Below are 25,269 nucleotides of genomic sequence, written 5' to 3' on the forward strand. Positions count from 1 at the left end.
TATTGGAAAAACCATACCTTTGCCTATACAAACCATGTCTGCAAAGTGAGGCCTCTGCTTTTTAATATACTGTCTAGGTTTGTCACAGCTTTCCTTCCAAGGAGCAAACGTCTTTTAATTTCACGACTGCAGTCGCCGTCCACAGTGATTTTGGAGCCCAAGAAAAGAAAACTTGTCATTCTTTCCACTTTCCCCCTTCTATTTGCCATGAAGTGATGGGACCGGATGCCATGATCTTTGTTTTCAGAATGTTGAGTTTTAAGCCAGCTTTTTCACTCTCCTCTTTCACCCTCATCAAGAGGCTCTTCGGGTTCTTTTTGCTTTCTGCCATTAGAATGGCATCATCTACATATCTGAGGTTGTTGATATATTTTAATATATATGCAAAATTCTTGCCAGCTATAGGTAAAAGTGGGAGCCTCTGTAGCCTAAGATGGTCGTTAAGAGATTCTTCTTGCATCCCATTCGAGCAGGAACCCAGGAAACCCCTTCTGGTCCGAGCTGCACAGTGCATCGCAACAATCTGGATTCCCGGGCCACCAAATGTCAGAAGACTTACAGATTTACACACATCTCCTAGGATGGGTCCAAGTGCTGAGACTTGCTCACTGAACCACGAAGGAGGGATGTACCAGGGAGCAGGGGGACTTCGAGAACTGGGGAGGGGCGTTCTGGCTTCCAGAGTCTAACCAGAGGTTTCACTGCAGGGAGTGCCAAAGCGCTGAGCACTTGCGCAGGGGGACTTGGGTCACTGTACCTATCACCCCCGTGGCGGGGTGGTTTCCTGCGTTTACACCAACATACACATCAAAGTCTTTGCAGATAACCATGTGATGCAAGAGATTTTTAGATGCGTGTGCTTATAGTCGTGCGTGTGAGTTTCACGTGTCTTATGGATGACAGGTGCTGTTGTTACAGAACCCAGATACCTACATGCGTCACTTATCTGGGTGTGCATCAACACGCATCCACGTGCCAGCAGCAACAAGCAGGCTAACATCAAAGTATGCCTAAGGCCAAGACGGGCTCCCCTGGTGGCTCAGCTGTAAAGAATCCGCCTGCCAACGCAAGAGACTCGGTTTCCATCCCAGGGTTGGGGAGATCCCCTGGAGAAGGAAACAGCAACCCACTCCAACATTCTTGCCTGGGAAATCCCATGGGCAGAGGAGCCTGGCGGGCTGCAGTCCATGGGGTGGCAAAAGAGTCGTAGGACACAACTTAGCAACTAAACAACAAGGCCAAGACATAGATCTCGATCATGGTATGTGCTAGCACGAGCATTTGTCAGAATCCATGTGTTGCTACTGACTCGTGTGTTAATGGCAGCCTGTTACACGACACCTATGTGTGTGACATCAAAATGCACATGGACACGTATGCATATGGACATGTAGGTGGTGACCATGCTTGTCTGAGCTATGCCTGTTCACCCTCCAGAATGGAGCCCTTTGACTGGCAGGGGAGTGAAGATTTGGAAACAACAGTCTGATCTACTTCAGGGTTTGGTGTTTTTTTTTTTTTTAAACTAAAAGCATTTTACAGAAATGACTCAGTCACGGAGCAACATGCCCAAGCTCACACAGCTGGCAAGTGATGGAGTAAAAATTTGAACCCAAGCAGGCTGGCTATAGAACCATGGATCATAACCACTGATCAGCAGGAAAATAATGGAGCCCACCTAATGGAGCTGTCCTGATGTTCCAGTAAGAGCAGGAATTGCACTTGGCATAGAGCCGGTGCATAACACTTAGGACTCATCCTATTTAATCCATCGTCTGCTTCCAGGTTGGCTTGGCTCGAGTTTGGAGGGATTTTCTGCTCCTGGCAGTGTTCCAGGAATGCCAGCTGATTTTTATAAGCCCATATTATTAAGAGTCAGAGTCAGGGAAGGGGAGAGCTGAGACAAAATCAAATCACAAGATGGGACTTCCCTGGTGGTCGGGCAGTTAAGACTCAGAGCTCCTAATGCAGGGGGCCCGAGTCTGATCCCTGGTCAGGGAACTAGATCTCACCTGCCACAACTAAGACCAGGTGCAGCCAAATAAATAAGTATGTTTAAAAATTTTAAAAAGATTTAGATCACAAGAGGTGACGCCTGCAGAACGGTTAGGAGCTATTCCCCCCAGTCTTCGACAGCAGGGAGAGTGAGTCATACAGAAGTGAACATCAGCAAGTAAAATGCCCAAGCAGATGTACAGAAAACTAGCCAGGAATGCTGACTTGTCAAACTGGGAATGTTCACGGTTCTGGGGTTTTGTTGCTGAACCCTATTTCCCTGTTGATAAAATAAGCATTTTTACCTCCAATATCCCAAAGCCTAAGACTCCACCTCCATGGCACTGCTTGTAGGCAGAACTCCAAGGTAATGTTCTGTAAAAAAGATAATGTAAAAAGATAATGTTCTGTAAAAAAGATAATGTAAAAAGATAATGTTCTGTAAAAAAGATATTTCCCAAAAATAGCTGCAGTAATGTTTCCAGTTCCACACGTTCTTCCCTGTGGAAGCTTGATCTTTCCCATCAAGATGTGGAGTCTCTTTCCGTCCACTAGGCAGTATTTTTTGTGATTGCCTGTCGAAAGGAATGAGAGGGAAGTGACGCTGCATGACTTCCAAGGCTAGGTCATAAAGGAGGCATGGTTTCTGTGAGTGTTCTCGCTCACTCTTCCTCTCCACTGGGACTTGGCGGCCATGATGGGAGGAAGCCCAAGCAGCCGCATGGAAGGCCCACATGTAGATGCTCCAGGCACAGTCCCCAGGGGAGGTTCTAGGTGACAGGCAGCATCAACCACCAGGCAGGTGAGTGAGGGGAGCATCAGATCATTTCAGCTTCCCTTGCCAGGGGCCTGGGTTTGATCCCTGGTCAGCAAACTAGGTAGGATCGATCCCATAAGCCTTGCAACTCAGGCAAAAAAAAAAAAGTTCACTCCTTTAAAAAAAATTAATCAATTTATTTGACTACATCATGTCTTAGTTGCAGCATATGGATCTTTGATCTAAGCTGTGGCATGCAGGATCTTTTTATTGCAGCATGTGAAAGCTTATTTGCAGCACATGGGATTTGTTTCCCTGACCAGGGATTGAATTCAGGACCCCTGCTTTGGGAGCACAGAGTCTTAGCCACTGGACCACCAGGGAAGTCCCCCAAACATATCCTTTTAGCAAAAGTTAGAAACTATTTCAACAAACACATTTCCTGTATTGCTTTTGCTGCCAGGAACAACCAAGTGAAGTTTATTGTTAACCTAGATCATAGATGCCTGGCACATCTATGTACATAAGATTTAGTCCTGTTTTAATTTTTGTTTAACATATGCTAGTTTTCCTTGGACACCATAAGTCCTCAGCTTGGCTTTCTGCTGTGAGTTGGATAACCCCTGCTTCCTTGAACAGGACACTGATTCTCCTGCAGCCTTTTCTAGATTTGGCTTCACATTCACACATCTCTCTCCTGAGATTTAGGACACAGTCCCTCAGTTTATCAAGATTCTTTGGAGGGTAAGCAGCTGACATCAACTCAACTAATCTAAGCACAGAGTAAATAAATAAAACAATATTTAACAACAACAGCAACCACCAAAAACCCCATAATGGTTCCAAGATTAAAATGGTGTTCAGGTGTAGCCAGATCCAGGCACCTAAGTGCTAGTGTCAAGACTATCTTTCACAAACTTTCATTTCTGCTTTCCTCTGCATTGACATTCAGCTCATAAAGCCTTTCTCAGCAACAGAGCCCCATAAGCTCCAAGCTCACATCCCACTAGCTTGGCAACTCCAGGAGAAAGAGAACATCTTTCATGATAGTTGCAGCAAATGTCTCAGGGCTGGTTGTCACTATGCTAGGTTAGGTCACATACCTTCTCTGAACTAATCACTGTGATTTGAGAAACAGAATAAACTGGCTAGGTCTAGTCCCTGGTGGCTAAGTGGTAAAGAATCCAACTGCCAATGCAGGAGACCTGGGTTCGATCCCTGGGTCGAGATGATCCCTTGGAGGAGGAAACGGCAACCCTCTTCAGTATTCTTGCCTGGGAAATCCCATGGACAGAGGAATCTGGTGGGCTACAGTCCATGGGGTTGCAAGAGTCTGACATGACTTAGTGACTAAACCAAGCTATCACCAGTCGCTGGAGCTGGTGATGGGAGGGTTATGGCCAGTCCTGTTCAAATTAAATAGACTGAGGGACTTCCCTGGTGGTCCAGTGGCTGAACCTCTGCACTCCCAATGCATGTGGGCTTGGGTTTGGTCTCTGGTCAGGGAACTATATCCTACATGCTGAAACTAAGAGTTAGTATGTTGCAACTAAAGATCCCATGTGCTGCAACTAAGACCCGGTGCAGCCAGATACATAAATAAGTAAAAGTGCTTTATTTATTAATAAATAAAGAAGAGAGAAGAAGTTCCCCAAAAGAAAACTGAATGGGATACTAGGGTGGGCAAAATCCACAGACTTCTGCTATAGTGTCCTTTTCTTTGCCCAAAGCTGTATCCAGAATATTGACCTGCGGTGGATTAACACCCATCTTAGTCAAGTGTAACACTCCTCGGTGACCTCGCGTCTCTACCGTCTTACTTCCTTCACTGGTAGACAGCTACAACTTCTCCGCTCTTCTGAAAAGTGGGTGTGATTGAGTTTTGAAATTTACCTGACATAAACTTAATCACTCACCAGCGAGAACCTGCAAAGGGAGTTCGAGAGGCAAGGAGGCGGGATTGGGGACTGAGGGGTGCCAGACCAGAGGAGCGCGGACCAGGGAGCATGGGAGCGAGATGGAGGGATGAGAGGGTGGAAGGAAGGGACAAGGAACTGAGAGGGAACGGTGCGGTACAGAAGTGGAGGGACTGTAGAACTGGGGTGGGTGGGGTCGGGAGTTGGGGGCGAAAAGGAAAAGCGGGGGGCTCGGTGGGTAGGGAAGACGAGACAGAGTAGGCGGAGCTGGGCGACTCCAGAGGCAGGGCTGGGCCACTGGAGCGGGTGGGATTGGAAGTCGGAGGGGCCCATCTGGGGGTAGAAAGTGGAGGGGTGAGCCGGGGGTGGGAGTTAGAGGGTGGGGGCTGGGGTGTGAGGGACAGAGTGAACTACGTGGGTTCAGACGAGTGTCGGTGTCGGAACTTGGCGGGGTAGACTGGGCCAGAAGGAGAGGCCCGCCGACTGTGCACAGTGCGGGTGACACTGCCTAGAAGTCCGCGGCAAGGGGTGTGGCGGGGTGTGTGTGTGTATTCCTCGGTACCCGCCTCCTGCACACACACACGCCTGGCGTTCTAAGGCTCAGTCTCTGGTCCCGCCTCTTTCTTGGAAGTGACAGACCGATCAGCCAATCAGGGCCGCGGGCAGGGCGCGGGACAGCCAACCGCGAGGCGGGAGGAGGGGCTGAGGAGGGGGCTCGCGGGGCAGGGGAGGGGGCTAGGGGCCTCGAAGGGCTCCGGAGCTGCGACTGGAGAGTCATGGCGCTGGGACTACAGCGCGCAAGGTACTGGGCTTCGCGGGCAGGAGTGATGAGAATTGGGGGTTCTTCTTCCAGCGACCCCTGAGCCGGGTGGGGAAGGAGCGGGTGCAAGCCTAGGACGCCCTCGGACGCGCGGTTGCAGGCACATCCCCGCCGCACTTTCCACCCTAGGGGATCGCAGGGGTGGGGGCATTTCCCCAAGTCCAGGCTGCCACGCCCCTCTAGCCAGGAGCGACTTTGGGGTCTTGATCCCCGATTTCCTGCTGCTCTGGGTTCGCTTCCCTTTCTGATTAGGGGTGAAACTCGGGGTCCCCACGGAATTGGGGTGGTTGCACTTGAGCAGTTCCCGGGATTCTGCGGGAGGCATTTTCCTTCTTCAGAGTAACTTTTCTGGCCTCCGAGCCCCCAGAATTGAGGTTGTTCTTTGACACAAGACCCCTGGGGTCCTAGTAGATACGGGACAGCCCCGAATTGAGCCTTCCCAGATAAAGGGAATCCCTTAGAATTGGGAGTCAGCTATTGATTCAAGAGAGAACCTCCATAACTGGACCCTCCCTGATACTGTTTCCCAAACCTTGGGTTGCCTAGAAATAGGCAGAGGCGGTCACCTTTCAGAAGCCACCTGGGGGACCCTTCCCAAGGGCTTTTCTTGTATTCTTGTGAAAGGTAGGGTCATCCCTTTAATAATAGGAAAACAGCCTGACCCACTTCCCAAAGTCTAGCCTCTTATCTGACTCCTCCAACCCCACCCAATTCCTGTGACAGTGGGAAGCAGCACCCAAGCCTTATTTGGGAAGACCCCAGAGAGGGTGCTGTGCCTGCTTCAGTGTGAGCTGTGATGGGTGCGCCCCCTGCCGCAGCGGCCAGCTAGGTCATCCTGGGCACGGAGTGGGTTTCTGTGTTCCCTTCCCAACAGGTGCAGATCTGCTGGGCAGCACAGGGAACTGGTGTTCTGGGTCCACAGCCAGGGGGTCCTGTCTGGCCATGTTTTCATGGGACCCCGGAAAGTATCTCAAGCCCTTGATTTCTCCCGTCCAATCTGAGGCGTCCAGGAAGCCTCACCCCCTTCCCTCCTCCCTGGCTTCACAGGTCTGATTGGATCTGTCTACACCCTCATGTTTTCACATCCCTCCCCCACTCACCTATACTCCCCCCTGCAATTCTATTCCAGTCTCTGGCTCTGGGCCTGCCAGGGAAACTCTATCCCACCCTTTCTGGGCCAGCCCTGGCCCAGCCCCTCCTGACTGGGTGGGGGCCCCTCTTGGCTGAGCTGGGGGCGCTCCCCCTCTCCGCATCTAAGGACAGCCCTTTCCTTTGGTGTCATCTGAGCCTGCGCACCACCCACTCATAACTTGCACCCGGATCCCGGCCACGCTCCATCCCCTCCTGCACCCCTAGGATGGCATTTGGGCCAAAGAGGGTCTGGGTGATGGTGAGTGGGCCCCCATACTCCCTTACTGCTTCCCCCTCTTCCAGCTCTGGCTAATTGCCATCCCACCCCAGGCAAGGGTGATTCTCGGGAAGCCCCGATGGGCACTTGGCCCTGGGTGTCTCCCAGGTCAGAGGGTTCCCAGAGAACATAGGACTTGGGGTACAGGCACCCCACTGATTACCAGGTCCTTGGGAATGCGCAGAGTCAGGAGTAGAGAGACTCCCCCAACCCCCTTCCCCAAGTCCCTTCTCCAACCCAAACCCTGCCTCTGGCCTTTTCAGGCCACCTCAGGGCAGTGCCAAGAGGATCCTTGCATGGATTCAGCCTAAGGCCCCCCAAATCTTCTATACTTTTTGCAAGACCCCCAATACCAAGTCGATTGTCTGGAGAGGCACAGGAGCAGCCCCGAATGTGGGGCCAGTGTCCCCACTTTCTCTGTGCCTTTGCTCTCAGGGGCAAGTTCTTCAGGGCAGGGAAGAAGTGGGCTTCTCCCTCTCTTGGTGTGTGTGGGGGGGCACCAGGCCCTAGTCCCCATCCCAGGCCTTACCCTGGGGCCTCCCAGTCTGGCTCCACCCCCTGTTCTCTGCTGGAACACAGAGGAAGGGTGGCAGGGCTCCAGCTGCACGTCTCAACCTGGGCAGAGTGCCAAGGGGCTGGACCAGGGCTGGGCATGGGGCCAGCTGGGGAAATCCGGAGGCAGCAGGGGTGGGAGCAGGGGAAAGGACAGGGGTCCACTGGGCGGTGGAGGGGCCGGACAGGGGTCCCTTGGGTGGCATGCCCACCAAGGCATGTCACTTAAAAGCCCAGGCCCCAAAGTCAGGGTTCAAATCGTAGCTCACCAGCTTCCTGGCTGTGTGGCTTTATGCCAGCAGGCTGCTCTCTGAGCCTCAGTTTCATAGCCTGGAAAATGAGGGTTCTACTTCCCGTTTCCTGCACCAGATCTGGATGATGAGTGGTGATGGGACAGACCTTAGGTGGGCAATAAACTGTGTTCAAGTCAGACAGGATTCTGGGCAAAAGCAAACGCGTGGTTGGATTAACAGAAGCGTTGAGCATAGCTGCACATTGGTGGAGGGCCCTGGGATTACCAGCTTGGTGACTTGGGCTGATAATGCAATTGCTTGGAGACTCAGTTTCTGACTCTGTAAAAGGGAGATCACTTTTCCAGGTGCTTAGGGTTGTTGAAGGGACTTAATGGGGTCTCTAAGCTCATGAGTTTTCAATACACCAGTGCTATCATTATTATTAGTATCACTATGATTTAGTCTTTTTCTCAAAGTATTGTGTAAAAGTCACATGTGTGATTGCACACACACACCACACCACGGGGTTACCACTGAAGCCCGAGGGTTTCTCCAGAGCCTATGAGTCTCCTAAGCCTTCCATCCCTGATGTGGACAAAGAGGGAATAATAAAAGTTGCCTGCAATGCTGGAGACCCAGGTTCGATGCCTGGGTGGGAAGGGGATAGGCTACCCACCCCAGTATTCTTTGGCTTCCCTGGTGACTCAGACAGTAAAGAATCTGCCTGCAATGCAGGAGACCTGGGTTCGATCCCTGGGTTGGGAAGATCCCCTGGAGAAGGGCATGGCAACCTACTCCAGTATTCTTGCCTGGAGAATTCTGCTGCAGTCCATGGGGTCTCAAAGAGTCAAACCTTTATATAGCATTGACCAATTGCCAGCCTCAATTCTAAGCCCTTGACATACAGTAACTCATTTAGTCTTCACAACAGCCCCATGAGTATTTGTGCTGTTCTTGGGCACAGGGAGGCCGTGCAACTTGTCCAAAGTCACACAGCTAATAGGTCATGGAGTCGAGACTGGAATGCTGAACCAGAGGAATTAGCCCTGACTCTGTTTAAAGAGAAAGGCCAGGGACTTCCTTGGTGGTTCAGTGGTTAAGGCTTCGCCTTCCAATGCAGCCGGTAGGGGTTCCATCCCTGGCCAGGGAGCTATGACCTCACATGCCTCAGGGCCAAAGAAAAACCCCAAAACAAGAAAACAGAAGCAACATTGTAACAAATTCAATAAAAACTTTAATAATAATAATAAAATAAAAATATGTAAATAAATACAGGGAAAGGCCAGAGACCAGGAGAGGCCCACCCACACTTGCTGTCAGAATATCAGGAGAGCAGGCTGGGAGCCAGAGGGAGGGTCCTGCCGCAGCCACCAGCTAGCTCCTTCTATGAAGGGAGGAGTCGGCCACAGAGAGGAGTGTAGAGCCCAGCTGCCAGGGAGGTGGGGGGGCCAACCCCACCCCTACCCCCATCCCGGTCCCATTCCCTGTTCCCTCCGTCTGGGCCCCCAGCTCAGTGAGGCCCGCCCACCCCCACCCTCTGGGCAGGAAGACAAACAAGGCTGGAACAGAACGGGACAGGAGGACGGAATGTCCTCTGGGCAGAGGAGGACTGGAGGCCCCTGCCCCCCGCCAGCCAGGAGGGAGGGGATGAGGGCAGTTGCTGGCTCCCTCCACCCCTCCACCCAGCCTGTCCCCTTCTGTGCCTCCCTCCCACTTGCATGAGATTTTTCCCATCTGTAGAGAGACAGGAGGCACCACGCGCCTCCCTCCATTGCCTGGGGGTGGCGCTGCAGGGCTCCTGTTTGGGGGTGTGGTTGATGCCCCAGAAATGGCCTCTGGCTTTTAGGAAGGTCAGCTTCCCCTTCTCGGGTTTTGCTTCCATGGAGGCTGTGGAAGGGGCCCGGCCCAGGATAGGGGGGCAGCGGGGGGGAGGGGGGTGAGGAGGGGGTTGGTTTATAAGAAAAGAATTAGAAGGAATTAGAAGAATGAAGGCTTTGAAATCTCACTGCCCGAGTTCAGATCCCAACTCTTCCAGTTAATGGCTTTATGACTCTGGGGTGAAGGACTTACCTTTTCAGAGTCTCAGTTTCCCCTTTGTGAAATGGAGGTTTCAGAGCCTAGGCTTTCTTTAAAAAAAAAAAAAAAAAATTATTTATTTGGCTGACTTCGGTCTTAGTTGCCCCATAGCATGTGGGATTTTAGTTCCCCTACCAGGGATCAAACCATTGTCTCCTGCTTTGGAAGGTGGCTTCTTAACCATTGGACCACCAGGGAAGTCCCTGCCTAGGGCTTTCTTAGGATTGAATGAGTACACGTAGGCTGAGTCCTTACTTAGTGCAATGCCAGACTCATAAATACTTAGCAAATTATAGCTGCTTATTTATGGTTTTTCGTACTGTCCACGGGGTTCTCCAGGCAAGGATACTGGAGTGGGTTGCCATTTATAGCCAACTCACTGGAGAAGACCTTGATCATGGGAAAAATTGAAGGTCAAAGGAGAAGGGGGCAGCAGAGGATGAGATGGTTAGATAGCATCACCGACTCAGTGAACATGAATCTGAGCAAACTCCAGGAGATAATGGAGGACAGAGGAGGCTGGTGTGCTATACTCCATGGAGTCACAAAGAGTTGGACATGACTTAGCAAGGGAACAACAAATTTATGGTTTTTTATCAATAGTAGTATCTCAATATAGATAAGATTACACATATACTATACTATATGTAACATATTCTATCATTTTTCCCCAAAAAACTATAGAGTTTGGATTCAGAGAGACCTGGAATTTGACTTTTAAGACAGTGCAGAAACCGGAAGAAGTACTAAAACCTGGAGATAATCCAGGGCCATACAACAGGAGATGAGGGTTTGATCCCTGGGTCGGGAAGATCCCGTGGAGAAGGAAATGACAAACTACTCCAGTATTCTTGCCTGGAGAATCCCATGGACAGAGGAGCCTGGCGGGCTACAGTCCATAGGATTGCAAAGAGTTGGACACGACTGAAGCAACTCGGCACGTACATACAACAGAGGAAACTGAAGAATTCAGGCAGACCAGTGTTCAAACCTTAGCTTCACTCCTTGTGGGCAAGCATTGCACCTCTCTGTGCCTGGGTTTCATAAGTTCAATGGGGATAATGATATTGTCTTCCTCCTAGGGATGTCTGAGCTACATGGGTTAATTTACGCACATGGCACAGGGTCTGACATAATAGTAAAAGCTGGATACGTGGCAGATATTTCTGAAAACAATCAAACAAACAAACAAAAAAACACGATAACTTTCTACTTCCAACCCCACACGCAGAATTCAAGCATTTGAAATGGATTAAAGGGCAGGGGTAAGTGGTTAGCCATTGGCTGAACAGAACCCCCCAGGACCCTAGGGATGGTTTGCTGTGTCTCTCTGGCAGGGCCCGGGGAAATGGGTCGTTGGACTTTGAGATCTGTACTCCAAGATTCTGAGAACTCAGCTCAGCCGAGGAGGGAAAAGGGCAGGAGACGGGGTTCAGGGAGGTTGTAGGGCAGAGGGCCTGGAGGGGGCTGCAGGCATCTTCTTGTACCCTCCCTCCCCTTGTTACTGGCCATCGCTGCCAGCCTCCTCCCAGCAGGAGGCCTCCCTGTTACCCAGTCGCCCCAAGCCCGGGGAATAATCAGCAGATAAGTCAGGGAGGGGACAGGGCGGCCCTGGGCACGCCTTGGAGAGGAGTGAGGCACCGGAGGGCAGCATGGGCTGGCGCACGGACAATAAAACCCGAGGCTAGGAGCGACTCGATAGTATAAACCACCCAGAGAGCTCCAGGAACTCGCCCGGGCCACACAGCGAGGCCTGCACAGTCGCGGTTCTGACTTCTCTGAGACCCATGTGGCAGCACCCCACGTGTTTGCCGCATCCAACTCTTTCCCTTCCCGGAGCGCCTCCAGTGAACGCAGGCCATGCCCGCAGGTCGAGCACGGAGCTGCGCAAGGAGAAGTCCCGGGATGCGGCCCGCAGCCGGCGCAGCCAGGAGACCGAGGTGCTGTACCAGCTGGCGCACACGCTGCCCTTCGCGCGCGGGGTCAGCGCCCACCTGGACAAGGCCTCCATCATGCGCCTCACCATCAGCTACCTGCGCATGCACCGCCTCTGCACCGCAGGTGAGCCCCGTCCCCGGGAATTCCCACCTGGGCAAGGCCCCGCCCTCGGAAAGGTACCTCCTGAGGAGACCCCTCCGGGAAGCCGCGTCCCGACAAGGCCCCGCCCCCAGATGGCTTCCCGGCGGAGCCCCGCCCCTCTGGAATCCAAGTCCCCTGAGAGGCCCCGCCCCCTCGAGTTCTGGCCAATCGGAATCCAGTGCTAGGAATCCCCGTCCTCTTCGAAGTCTGTTATTTGTTAGGCCCCGCCCGTTGGAATGCTCCCTTGCATAGCTCCGCCTCCTTAGAGTTAGAACTCTAAGAAATAGTGAAGGCTCAGACCTGAAGAATCAGCCTGCAATGCAAGAGACCCGGTTCTACACCTGGGTCGGAAGATTCCCCTGGAAAAGGGAATGGCTACCCACTCCAGTATTCTTGCCTGGAGAGTTCCATGGACAGAGGAGCCTGACGGGTTACAATCCATGCGGTCACGAAGAGTCAGAGAGGACTGAGCGGCTACCACTTTCGTTTCACTGTTTCGCTAAACTCCCTAAGGCACCTGGACCCTTAGGACTTGGTCCCCTGGGAGATCTTCTCAGCTAGACTCACTAGTTATATTGTTTGTCCCCTTGAATTCCCACCCTGTTAAACTAAAAGTCAGCGGGAGGCTTTCTCTCTCTCTCTTTCTCACACACACACCCCTTGGAATCCCAGGACCCTGCAAAGATTTTATTATGGGGAAAGTGGAGTCATCCTCTGGAGACTCTGCCCGTTAGACTTTCCTGTCTTGTATTCTGTCCTCCTTAGAATTCTGTCGCTTGGGAGTCCCTGCTTCTTTAGAATTCTGCCCATCAGGAAGGTCCTGCCCAAGAATTCTGAACCCTTGGCAAGCTTGGCCCCCTTGGAATTCTGACTCCCCTTATACCTTGGCCCCTTAGAATTTTGACCCCTGGGAATTTCATCCCGTTAGGATTCTGCCCTCCTCAGGGTTCTATTAGGGGCTTCGCAGATGGCTCAGTGGTAAAGAATCTGCCTGCAATGCCAGAGACTCAGGTTCGATCCCTGGGTTTAGAAGATCCCCTGGAGAAGGAAATGGCAGCCCACTCCAGTATTCTTGCCTGGGAAATCCCATGGACAGAGGAGTCTGGCAGACTAAAGTCCCAAAAGAGTCATAGGACACTACTTATTGACTAAACAACAAGAGTTCTATCCCCCTGGGAGACCCCTGCCTTCCTAGAATTCTGTACCCCTGGGAGGCCTTGTTCTCTTAGAATTCCAGTCCTCCTTGGTCCTTCCCTCTTCCTTGGGACTCCAAGTCACTGGGATGTGCCCCACTCACCTGGGGGTACCTGTAAGTCCCTCTGAGTGAAGGAAAGCAGAGGGAGGCTAGCCAGGGCGGGCTCACGGCTGACTGGACACACCCCATCCATCCTGGCCCGGACACCAGGGGAGTGGAACCAGGTGGGAGCAGGGGGCGAACCGCTGGATGCCTGCTACCTGAAGGCCCTGGAGGGCTTTGTTATGGTGCTCACCGCCGAGGGAGACATGGCTTACCTGTCAGAAAATGTCAGCAAACACCTGGGCCTCAGTCAGGTAAGAGGGACTCCTACTTTGTGCAGGCGATGCTGGGATACGGATGGCACCAGAACCACCTTAGCCCTGCTTTTACAAGGCCCACAGTGCAAAGGGGAGGCAAATATGTCACCAGACAGGAAAATTTGGAATGGGTAGGGCTGGGGTGGGACAGCTAAAGGGGCTGTACAAGCCTGGGGTGGATGCTGGTACCTGAACCAGACTGGGAGGGAATCAAGGGCTTCCTGGAAAAGACATCTGAGCTAAAACCTGAAGGACTTACCCAGTCAAAGGGTATGGTGAATGGTTGGGACCACCAAAGGCTAGGAATGTACATGGCCAAGGAAACAATATGCCAAGACACAGATGTGAGATAAAAGCAGAACCTTTGGGGACATTTCTCCGAGTTAGGTGCAGAGTGCAGGGAGAGAAAGTGACAGAAAGGCTGGAGGTCAAAATTTAGGACTGAAATAGAAGGTTTGTCTCCAGGGCACTAGGGAGTCATGGAAGGATTTTAAGCAGAGGAGAGATTGTGTCAGAAAGGTGCAATCAGATTTTCATTTCAGAAAGATCCTCTAGCTACTGCACAGAGATAGAATTGGAGAGAGTGAACCTAGAGGCTGGAAACTCCATAAAATGGTGGATGTGGGGTCCCAAATGGGAGAAGAGGAGTAGGATGAGGGGCCCGGGGATGGGGAGCCAAGAGGCTTAGGGAGTAGAACTAATTTCAGCTCATCTTACACCCAGTCCCAGGAGATGGCTACTGTTTTTTTTCTTATATCACATAGATGAGCTGCACTGCTGCTGCTGCTAAGTCACGTCAGTCATGTCAGATGAGCTCCACAGTTGGCATCTATTCCTTTCCCCTGCCTTGTTATCCCACTCTTTAAAAAAGAAAATTTATTTATCTGCGTCAGGTCTTAGTTGCATCATGAGGGATCTTTCGTTGTGGCACATGGACTCTCTGGGTGTGGCCTTCCTGGCTCAGTAGGTGTGGCTCTCAGTCTTAGTTACTCCTCAGCATGTGGGATCTTAGTTCCCCAACCAGGGATCGAACCCACATCCCATGCCTTGCAAGGCAGATTCTTAATCACTGGATCACAAGGAAAGTCCCCATCCCACTCTTGATGCAAACTTCTGTTAGTTTGAGCTCTTGAGTTCAGAGAGGTGAATGTTCCAAGGTCCCAGAGCTAGGAAATGGCAGAGCCAGAACTCCAAGATCTCATCACTCCCCTGTTCAGCTTTAGCTCTGACCACTACCTCTAAGATAATGTTCCATCATTTCATCATAAGGGCTTCCCTAGTAGCTCAGCTGGTAAAGAATCTGCCTGCAATGCAGGAGACCTGGGTTCGATCCCTGGGTCGGGAAGATCCCCTGGAGGAGGGCATGGCACCCACTCCAGGATTCTTGCCTGGAAAATCCCCACGGACAGAGGAGCCTGGTGGGTTACAGTCCATAGGGTTGCAAAGAGTTGGACGCAACTGAGGGGCCAAGCACAACACAGCACAACCCTGCTTTAGTTCTCTTTGTATCAGTTAGTATATTGTTTTATATGGCTCAGACGCTGAAGAACCTACCTGCAATCTGGGAGACTCAGGTTTGATCCCTGGTTTGGGAAGATCCCCAGGAGAAAGAAATGGCAATCCACTCCTGTATTCTTGCCTGGAAAATCCCATGGACAGAGGAGCCTGGTGGGCTACAGTCCATGGGGTCGCAAAGTCAGACATGACTAAAGTGACTGAGCATGTGCCCCACTACCCAGTAAGCTCTGAGAGTTAGGGGTTTTGTCTTTGTAGTTACTTCCGTGCCCACACCATCTAGAAGAAGGCCTGGCATGCTGAAGAAATGAATGAATGAATGAATAAGGAGACTAGGAAAATAATCCGGGTTCATGAATTGGGGCAGGGTGATGAGGATGGGAAGGGTGAGATGGGTCAGAGGCCCTTGTAAAAATGCTTTTCCTCCAAGGCAACCCTCTGCTTCCCTCCCTCCCAGCTGGAGCTGATCGGACACAATATCTTTGATTTTATCCATCCCTGTGACCAAGAGGAGCTTCAAGATGCCCTGACCCCCCGGCAGAGTGAGTTCCCTGGAGGTCTCTGCCCTTAAATTACAGAAACTGAGGCTCCATCCTGCCCTCAGCATATCCTCTCCCCTCTGGAATCAGTTCAGTTCAGTTCCGTCGCTCAGTTGTGTCCGACTCTTTGTGACCCCATGGACTGCGGCACGCCAAGCTTCCCTGTCCACTGAGAAAAAAAGATGGGAAAAGAAGGACGCTGTGGCCCTGCCCTGGGGGAATGCAGGGACTCAGCCCGCTCTGGGGGGGGCGGGTCTTAAAGAGCGTAACATACCCCTGGGAGACCCTCTCTGGTTTCAGGTCTAGATTTTGAGGATGAGGCTGGTAAGAGTTTAGTAACCGGGGTGCTGGAGGGACCTGGGCCCTGTCCTGAGCTACCCGATGACCAGCTCCTCCCTCCCCCGCCCCTTCCCTTCCCCTTCTCCCCCTACCCCTGCCCCTGCCCCCGACCCTGCGGCCCTCCTCAGGCCTGTCCAAAAAGAAGCCGGAGGCCCCCACGGAGCGGTGCTTCTCCTTGCGCATGAAGAGCACCCTCAGCAGCCGTGGGCGCACCCTCAATCTCAAGGCGGCCACCTGGAAGGTGGGCAGGACCTGGCGTGGAAGGGAGGGGCCCGCTGGGGCTGGACCTGAGCCCTTAAGTTCCCACAGCGGGTTGGAGTCCGGGGATCTCCTGGGCCCAGGATCCAGTGGGGCTTTCTCGGGTTGGGTCTTGGACATCCTCTGGGTACTTAGGAGGTTGGGGATCGGGTGGTCCTTGTATCCTTCCTTAGTCTGGATCTCTGTGGGCCTGGTACTGGGAGTTCTCAGCGTCCTGAGTCTGGAGTCTCCATGGGGTAGGAAAATCGGGTCCTCAAAGCTCCCTGTGTCTTAGAATCTGGAGATTGTCAGAACCTTCTTAGGTTGGGGTCTCTATGGGGTCGGGGTCCTCAGAGCTCTCTGAGCTGGGGCTCTGAAATCCTCAGGGCTTTCTTCTTTCAGTTACCTAGGGGAGGGGCCCACAGGAACATACCTCCCAGAACCTTGGGTAGCCCCAGGCCCAGGTACATCACCCTCTCGCCCCCAACTACCCCCACCAGGTACTACACTGTTCTGGACACATGAGGGTCTACAAGCCCCCGGCACAGACTTCCCCAGCTGGGAGTCCCAACTTGGAGCCCCCTCTGCAATGCCTGGTGCTAATCTGTGAAGCCATCCCCCACCCTGGCAGCCTGGAGCCCCCGTTGGGCCGAGGGGCCTTCCTCAGCCGCCACAGCCTGGACATGAAGTTCACCTACTGTGATGAGAGGTGGGCAGGAGTCAGGGGCCCACCCACCACCTGCCAAGCCCGGCTCCTGCTCTTCCTTTCTGCCCAAGTTCACTCACTGTCTGCTCTCCTACCCACCACCCCCAGTTTCTCTCTCTGGTCTGTTTCTGGCTCTCTGACTCCATATCTCTGTCTTGATATGTGTGCCTGTCTTTGAATTGTCTGTGGGTCTTTTTTTTTTTTTTTTTTAACTTTTAGCCATGCCTCTGATCATGGGGGATCTTAGTTCCTCGACCAGGGATTGAACTTGACCCCCTACATTGGAAATGCAGAGTCTTAACTTCTGGACATGCCAAGGAGGTTCCCTATATGTGGGTCTTCTTATCTGAGTTCAGACTGTTCGAGTTACATGCTGGTTGTGCATCCTTGGCCAAAGGACCTCACCTCTCTGTACCCCACTTTCCTCATCCGTCCTGTGAAGTGAGAACACAGCCTACTTAGAACATGTGTTCTGATCACTCAGTGAGTTGCCTGGTGCAGAGTAGCCTAGATGTGCCTATTTTTAAAAAATAATTGTCATGATTACTTTTTATTTCTATTCGTTCTTATTTTTCTTTTAGTGATGTTCTTTCTTCCTTTCTCTACCCCTCTCCTATTTCTTTCACGTTCTTTTTTTGTCTTTCTTTTCATTGCTATTTCCATTTTTACCTTCTCCCTCCTCCCCTATTCGGGCTTTACAGGTGGCTCAGTGGGTAGAGAATCCACCTGCAATGCAGGGCTGCGGGTTTGATCCTTGGGTCAGGAAGATCCCCTGGAGGAGGGCATGGCAACTCACTCCAGTATTCTTGCCTGAAAAATCCCATGAACAGAGGAGCCTGGCGGGCTACAGCCAATAGGGTTGCAAACAGTCGGACAGAACTGGAGCGCCTGAGCACGCACGCAGGCACGCACGTTCCTCACGCACGCTCCTCACGCACGCACGCTCCTCAGCTGTTAATTTCCTAAGGCTGCTGTATCCTGTTACCACATACCTAGTGGCTCAGAACAACGCATATTCTCTATCTCAGAGTTCTGGAGGTGACGTCTGAGATGAGTCTTACGAAATGAAAATCAAGGACTGTGTTCTTTCCAGAGGCTCCAGGGAAGAATCCGTTTCCTTGCCATAGAAGCTTCTGGGGGCCCCATACATCCCTTGGCTCGTGGTCCCTCGCTCCACCTCAAAGCACATCACTTCCACCTCCGCCTCCATCATCGCATCTTCTGTTCTCACTCTGACCGTGTGCTCCCCCATCTTGTAAGGACTCCCGTGGTTACACTGGGCCCACCCAGGGGATCCAGGATCATCTCTCCATCTCAAGATCGTTAACTTCATCACATCTACAAAATCCCTTTTGCCGTAGAAGGTAGTGTGTTCACAGGTTCGGGGAATTAGGACGGAGACATCTTCAGGGGCCATTATTCAGGCTGCCACGCTCCTTTCCCTATTCCTTGCTCTCCCTTTGTCTCTGTTACAAGCCTGTCTCTCTGTCTTGCTGGCTTCAGCCCCGTGTCCCCACTCTCCTCCCTTTCACCCACCCTCCACCTCAGCCAGTTGAACTGACCTAGGCTCCACTGCACCCACCTCAGGATCGCGGAGGTTGCCGGCTACAGCCCCGACGACCTGATTGGCTGTTCTGCCTACGAGTACATCCACGCGCTGGACTCGGATGCAGTCGGCCAGAGCATCCATACGTGTATGTGTTCAGGTTCCATTTCCGGTGCTGCATGGCGCCAGCCAACACCAGCTCCGCGCTCCCCAAGCCCCAGGGAACATTCTCTTCCCTGACCCTTCATACCCCATGCCCCGCCCCCACTGCCTTCTCTCCTCAGTTTCCCTAACCCCTCCCCATGCCCCTCCCCAGTGCTGAGCAAGGGCCAGGCAGTAACGGGGCAGTACCGCTTCCTGGCCCGGAGTGGTGGCTACCTGTGGACCCAGACCCAGGCCACAGTGGTGTCAGGGGGCCGGGGTCCCCAATCTGAGAGTATCGTCTGCGTCCACTTCCTGATCAGGTAAGCGGGAAGGAGGTGGGATGTCTGTGTGCATGGGTCTGGTCTGCATATGTATGAACAGGTATGTGTGTATATGTTCAAGTGTGCATGTGCACAGTGCACACATGTGAGAGGAAGTGTGCACATGTATGTAGAACACGTGTGACTGATCACACACAGGCATCTTCATGTAGACACAAATATATGAGTGTGTGCTGGTAATATAAATGAAAAAGACTATTTTCAAGTTATAATAAGACAGCTGAATTGTAGGGCCTTTTAAAAATTGACATGTAACTTACATGAGAAGATTCACTCTTTTTTTGTATGTGGTTCTGTGAGTTTTTACAAATGCACAGAATTGTGTAACCCCAACCACAGTCAGGCTATAGAGTAGGGAATTTCCTGGCAGCCCAATGGTGAGGACTTGGCTTCTTTCTTGACTTTCACTGCTGGGGCCAGGGTTCAATACCTGGTTGGGGAACTAAGGTCCCACAAGTTTCACAGCAAGGTCAAAAAAAAAAAAAAAGCTATAGAGTAGTTTCATCACCCTCCAAAATTCTTATATAGTGAACCTCAGCCCACCCCCTAATGGTCTCTGTCCACCAGTGATCTAATCTCTGACCCTAGAATTTTGCCTTTTCTAGAATGTCATGTACACTAAATTCTATAGTATGTAGTCTTTGAGCCTGGTTTCTTTCACTTAGCCTAATAGATTTTAAGTTTATGTTGTGGTGTGTATCCATCAGTTCCTTTTTGATGCTAGGTAATCTATGCTATGAATATGTATGGACCGCGGTTTATGCATTCCTCAGTTGGAGGACATTTGAACTGTTGACTATTTGGGGTGATTACGAGAAAAGGAAACATTCTCATCCATGATATTGTGAGGTCATGTTTTCATTCCTGTTGGATCAACAGCTCGGAATGGAATGGATGGGCCGTATGGTCGGTGTATGCTTAACTTCAGAAGAAATTGCCAAACTGCTCTCTAAGGTGGCTGTGCCCTTTTGTATTCCCATCAGCATTGTGTGAGGGTTCTAGTTCCTCCACGTCCTTGCCAGCATTTTATTTTATATCGTCTTTGTTTTCATTGTTGTTGTTCAGTCGCTGTGTCCCACTTCGAAACCATGTGGATTGCAGCAAGCCAGGCTCCCCCATCCTTCACTATTTCCCGGAGTTTGCTCGGATTCATGTCCATTGATTTGGTGATGCTGTCTAACCATCTCACTTTCTGCCACCCCCTTCTCCTTTTGCCTTCAATCTTTCCCAACATCAGGGTCTTTTCCAGTGAGTCAGCTCTTCGCATCAGGTGGCCAGAGTATTGGAGCTTCAGCATTAATCCTTCCAGTGAATATTCAGGGTTGATTTCCTCTGTCTTCATCGGAACCATTCTAATGAGCGTGCAGTGGTAAAGCATAGGCTCCTCCCCCCTTCCATCATGCATCTTAGAAGTTTTTCACCATGACAACTTGTGACAAGGGCAGCTAATTATCACCCAAGACAGAGAATTACAGCTTTTCTTTGAAGTCTGTCTCCCAGGACATGGCATTCATTTCTAAAACCATAGGAGTTTCCTTGGGTCTTTTGTTTTGTTTTGTTTACTTGGCTGAGCCAAATCTTAGTTGTGGCATATGAACTCTTAGTTGCAGCATGCAGGATCTAGTTCCCCGACCAGGGTCAAACCGGGGCCCCCTGCATGGGGAGCATGGAGTCTTAGCCCCTGGACTACCAGGGAAGTCCCTCCCAGGATCTTTTTGATCAAGAAGAGATTGTATTAGAAAACAGAGGTTGGTAACAGGAATATTTATGCAAGTCTTCATACACAGGAAAACAAGCCTGGTTGTCTTCGAAATGCTCCCCCATCAACCTCCTTTCAAATCAGAATCTTTGAATAACTTGTATCCTTGAGAAGAATCAGAGCAAAGGAGAGGGGACCTGCCCTCCTATCTCTTCTGGAAGCTCCTTTTATTCATTATGAAGACTTGCCTTTGGATGGCCAGGCCCTGGAATTTTGATCTTTCACCCTTTAAGCAAAGAGCAGACCTGGGGAGTTCAGTTTTACTGGCAGAAAATGGATGAAGCATGAATAGGAGATTACTCAGTAACAGTGAGGTCCCCTCTCCTTTGCTCTGATTCTTCTCAAGGCTACACGTTATTCAAAGATTCTGATTTGAAAGGGGGTTAACTGTGAGATGAGAAGCATTGAGTATGAATATTGAGTGGCGTGCAGCTGCATGGGTCTCTGTGCCTGCTTGAGTGCTGACACTGTGTATACTCCATCCCCCCTCTTCCATACCTGAGCCTCCTTCCATTGCCAGCAGCACCTGCTCCATAAAAATAAAACTCACTTGCACGGGGCACTTACAGCATTCTACACCGTGGGCTTTGTGCTCACAAGAAGCCCATGAGGTATAGCCGTTATTTCGATCCCCATTTTAACAGATCATTTATTTATTTTTGGCTGCATCAGATCTTAGTTCACATGCAGGGTCTTCGTTTCGGCGTGTGAGTTTCTCTCTAGTTGTGGCGGATGGGCTCCAGAGCGCGTGGGCTCAGTCGTTTGCTGCAAGCAGGCTCTCTAGTTGTGGCAGTGTGGGCTTAGTTGCCCTGAGGCATGGGGGATCTTAGTTCCCTGACTAGGGATTGAACCTGTATCCTCTACATTGGAAAGCAGATTCTTAACTACTGGACCACCAAGAAGTTCCTCCATCCCTATTTTGGAGGAGGGAAAAGTGAAGACCAGAGAGAGGAAGTCCTTTGCCCGATGTCACACAGTTAGCTGAGTTTTGACCCAAGCAGGTCTGGAGGACCCTTCTCCTTTTGTCCTCAGTCTTTCCCAACATCAGGGTCTTTTCCAGTGAGTCGGCTCTTCACATCAGGTGTCCAAAGTATTGGAGCTTCAGCTTCAGCATCAGTCCTTCCAAGGAATATTCAGGGTTGATTTCCTTTAGGACTGACTGGTTTGATTTTGCTGTCCAAGGGACACTCAACAGTCTTCTACAACACCACAGTTCAAAAGCATCAGTTCTTTGGCACTTAGCCTTCTTTATGGTCCAACTATCACATCCATACATGACTGGAAAAACCATAGCTTTGACTATATGGATTAATGTAATTAATAATAGACTATTAAATTATTGCACATTATGTTACAGGTACATGTGTACATATTCTAATGCATACAAAAATATCATTTCAACATGTAACTGATATTAAAAATTATTATTTAAGAAGTTGTAAAGATTTCTTGGCCATGCTGAATGGGATGTGGGATCTTAGTTCTTGCATCAGGGATCAAACCCGAGCCCCCTGCAGCAAAAGCTCTGGAAGCTTGGAGTCTTAACCACTGGCCTATCAGGGAAGTCCCCTAAAAATTATTGAGACTTTTAGATTCTTTTTTTCATACTCAATTTTTCAATCTAGTGTGTATTCTATTTTATTATTTTTAGTATTTTATTTATTTATTTGGCTGCTCCCAGGTGGCATGAGAGCTCTTTGATCTTTGCTGGGGCATGTGGGATCTTTAGTTGCAGTATGTGGGATCTAGTCCCCTTACCAGGGATTGAACTCAGGCTCCCTGCATTGGGAATATGGATTCCTAGCCGCTAGACCATCAGGTGTGTTTTACACTGGGGTGTGTTTTACACTGACCTGCTCTGCATGCTCAGTCACTTCAGTCATGTCCGACTCTTTGCCATCCCATGGACTGTAGCCTGCCAGGTTCTTCTGTCCATGGCATTCTCCAGGCAAGAAGACTGGAGTGGGTTGCCATTTCCTTATCCAGGGAATCTTCCCAACCCAAGGATTGCATTGCATGCAGATTCTTTACCGCTGAGCCACTGGGGAAGCCGTTTACACGACGATACATCTCAGTTCCAACCAGCCATGTTTCAAGTGCTTTGTTTACTGGAAAGGTGCATAATACATTTTGTAATTACATAGATAGGGCTTCCCTGGTGACTCAGTGGTAAAGAATCCGCTTGCCAATGCAGGACATGCAGGTTTAATCCCTGGATCGGGAAAATCCCCTGGAGAAGGAAATGGCAACCTTCTCCAGTATTCTTGCCTGGAAATCCTATGGACAGAGGAGGCTAGCAAGCTACAGTCAGTCCATGGGGTCACCAAGAGTCAGACGTGACTTAGCAACCAAACAACAACAACAACGTAGATACATTTACCAACAAATAATGTCTTTTACTTAAGGTCTGTCTTTTCCTATTAGCATTTCCCACCATGAGAGCCGGAAGTCTTGTCTGTCTTGTTCACTGTTGAAACTCCAGTGCCTGGCACATAGTAATTGCTCAGTAAACAATGATGGCAAATATATAGAGCTCATCCTGTGCCACAGTTCTATGCATTTGACATATACCAACTTATTTAGGACTCATAACAACCTGGGGAGGAGGTACTATTATTATCCCCACTTTACAGAAGAGGAAAATGAGACCCAAAGAGGTTCAGCCATAGGCTCAAGGTCACACAGCTTGTACGTGGCAGAGTTGGAATCTGAATCCCAGGCTGCTGGCTGCAGAGCCCTTGCTCTTAACCACTAAGTATTTCTGGTTGTCTAGGAAAGGGCTTCTGAGGTGGCACAGTGGTAGAGAATCCACCTGCCAATGCAAGAGGTATAAGAGACATGGGTCCAGTCCCTGGATTGGAAAGAGCCCCTGGAGTAGGAAATGGCAACCCACTCCAGTATTCTTGCCTGGGAAATCCCATGGACAGAGGAACCTGGTGGGCTCCAGCCCATGGGATCACAAAGAGTTGGACATGACTGAGCGACTGAGCACAAACAAGGAAAGGTCTGGAAGGAATGAATATGTGCATTCCATGTGGCATGTAGGCACATGTGTTAGCCCCATTGTAGAGAGTTTGTGTGCCCACCTGACCAGGAATACACCTGGGGGTACATGAGGGTTCCCGTTTGTGCCTGTGAGTACGGAGTGCATGTACACGTGACTGTATGAGCCTCTGTTTTTCTAGAGGGGTGGGGCAGCTTTGGATCCAGCCTCAGTTGGGATGTTTCCAGCCCAGAAGGGGTGGGTGAGGATGGGGCAGGGTCCTAGCTTCTGGGAGAGCTGGTGGAAGGACCACCCACACTTCATCCTGGAGAGTGTTATGCAAATGAGATCCAAATGAGGGTCTGGTCCTCCACCCCAGGCCCCATTATCCAGAAGCCAGTTTGCAGAGGGAACATTTGGATTGCTTCTGCAGCTAGAGACTGGGGAGGGAGGGGGCGGCAGGAAGACACAAGGGACAGAAGCATATATTTATAAATTCGTTCCTTTGAATGTGGCAAATGTCTATGAATAGAAGCTTCCTAAATAAAATCTTATTCATAAAAATATATCCCTATAAATTCTTCATATTTGGTAACATAAGAATATGGTACATATATAGTCTTTATCAATACATTTATAAGAATGCGTTTATAAGTAAATGTCTATAAAGAGAATATTTAGTTCTCATGCCTTTCAGTCTCCCTGTTCTCTGCCCCTCATGGCCCGTCTCTCTTCTCTCTCTTCCCAGGCTGTGCTAAATGCCAACTCTTTTTTTCCTGCCTTTCCTTCCACAGGGGGAATTTGGGAAGACACCCTTAACTTTCTTTTCAATGCTATTCTTAATATAATAAAAAAAGCAGTCAACAAAATTTAAATCTTTAAAACAAGTCAGCATGGCAAATTATTTTCTGTACAATGCCCTCCCACCCCTGGACGAGATGGCCTCCTGTAACAGGACATCACTAGGAAGGGACTGCCTAGGGGTGGGGCCAGGCACCCTCCCTGACTCCCACTCCCCTTTCTGCCCTGTACCCCAGCCGAGTGGAAGAGACCGAAGTGGTGCTGTCCCTGGAGCAAACGGAGCGACACTCTCGCAGACACGTTCAGCGGGGCAGCCCCTCTCAGAAGGATGCCCCTAATCCTGGGGACAGACTTGGTATGGGGCTGGGCTGGAGCTGGGTGGGGTTGTGTCCCCAGGACGCTCTGGAGAAAGCCCAAGTCCCTTTATCTGACCCACTTGGCCCCGTGTGACCTGCCTCCTGCCTCCTTCCCCTTCTCACTCACTCTCTTATCCACACCAGCTTCCTTAGCGCTCTGGGAACATAATAGACTCTTTCCTGCCTCAGGGCCTTTGCACGTGCAGCTTCCTTTGCCCAGAATGCTCTTCTCTCTTCTGCCCTCCCTCTTCTGTATTGCTTCAGTCTTATTGTTCCTGTGCTCTGAATCCTGCTGTGATTCCCAACTGTCCCCACTTTCAATTTGTTCCGTGCTCCCACTTCACTATACATTGGCTTCCAATAGTCTAGACCCTTCCACATCTGGCTTCTTTTTACCTCTTCCTTCTCTCCTGGTTAATGGCCCTCCCCCTCCAATCCTGGATAAATGAGTTTCCCTCCCTGCCTGTTCTTTAGGGCTTCACCATCTGCAAAGGGTTGCTAGCAACCCATGCTCCTGGGTGTGGTATGAGGTCACCCACATCCTTTCCGTTTCTGACTTAGAACTGGCTCGGGACCACATCTTGACCTCCAGGGTCCTTAGAACCTCCCTGAG

At 50.7% G+C, this 25,269-nt stretch overlaps 1 protein-coding gene across 4 annotated transcripts in view; it reads left to right on the plus strand.

The window, feature by feature from the left end:
* The first annotated feature begins 5,414 nt into the window (after nt 1-5,414).
* Nucleotides 5,415-25,269, plus strand: part of HIF3A (hypoxia inducible factor 3 subunit alpha) — a 31,554-nt gene continuing 11,699 nt past the window's right edge. For 2 of the 4 annotated variants that reach the window (XM_010815016.4, XM_010815019.4), the window contains exons 1-8: nt 11,460-11,818; nt 13,242-13,387; nt 15,363-15,447; nt 15,912-16,024; nt 16,521-16,729; nt 18,314-18,420; nt 18,589-18,736; nt 24,537-24,655. In XM_010815016.4, the coding sequence (XP_010813318.2) occupies nt 11,545-11,818; nt 13,242-13,387; nt 15,363-15,447; nt 15,912-16,024; nt 16,521-16,729; nt 18,314-18,420; nt 18,589-18,736; nt 24,537-24,655 (1,201 nt within the window). In that variant the 5' untranslated portion in view covers nt 11,460-11,544. 4 annotated transcript variants of the gene reach the window in all.

The sequence above is a fragment of the Bos taurus genome, chromosome 18 (genome assembly GCF_002263795.3).
Source record: "Bos taurus isolate L1 Dominette 01449 registration number 42190680 breed Hereford chromosome 18, ARS-UCD2.0, whole genome shotgun sequence".
NCBI lineage: Eukaryota > Metazoa > Chordata > Mammalia > Artiodactyla > Bovidae > Bos > Bos taurus.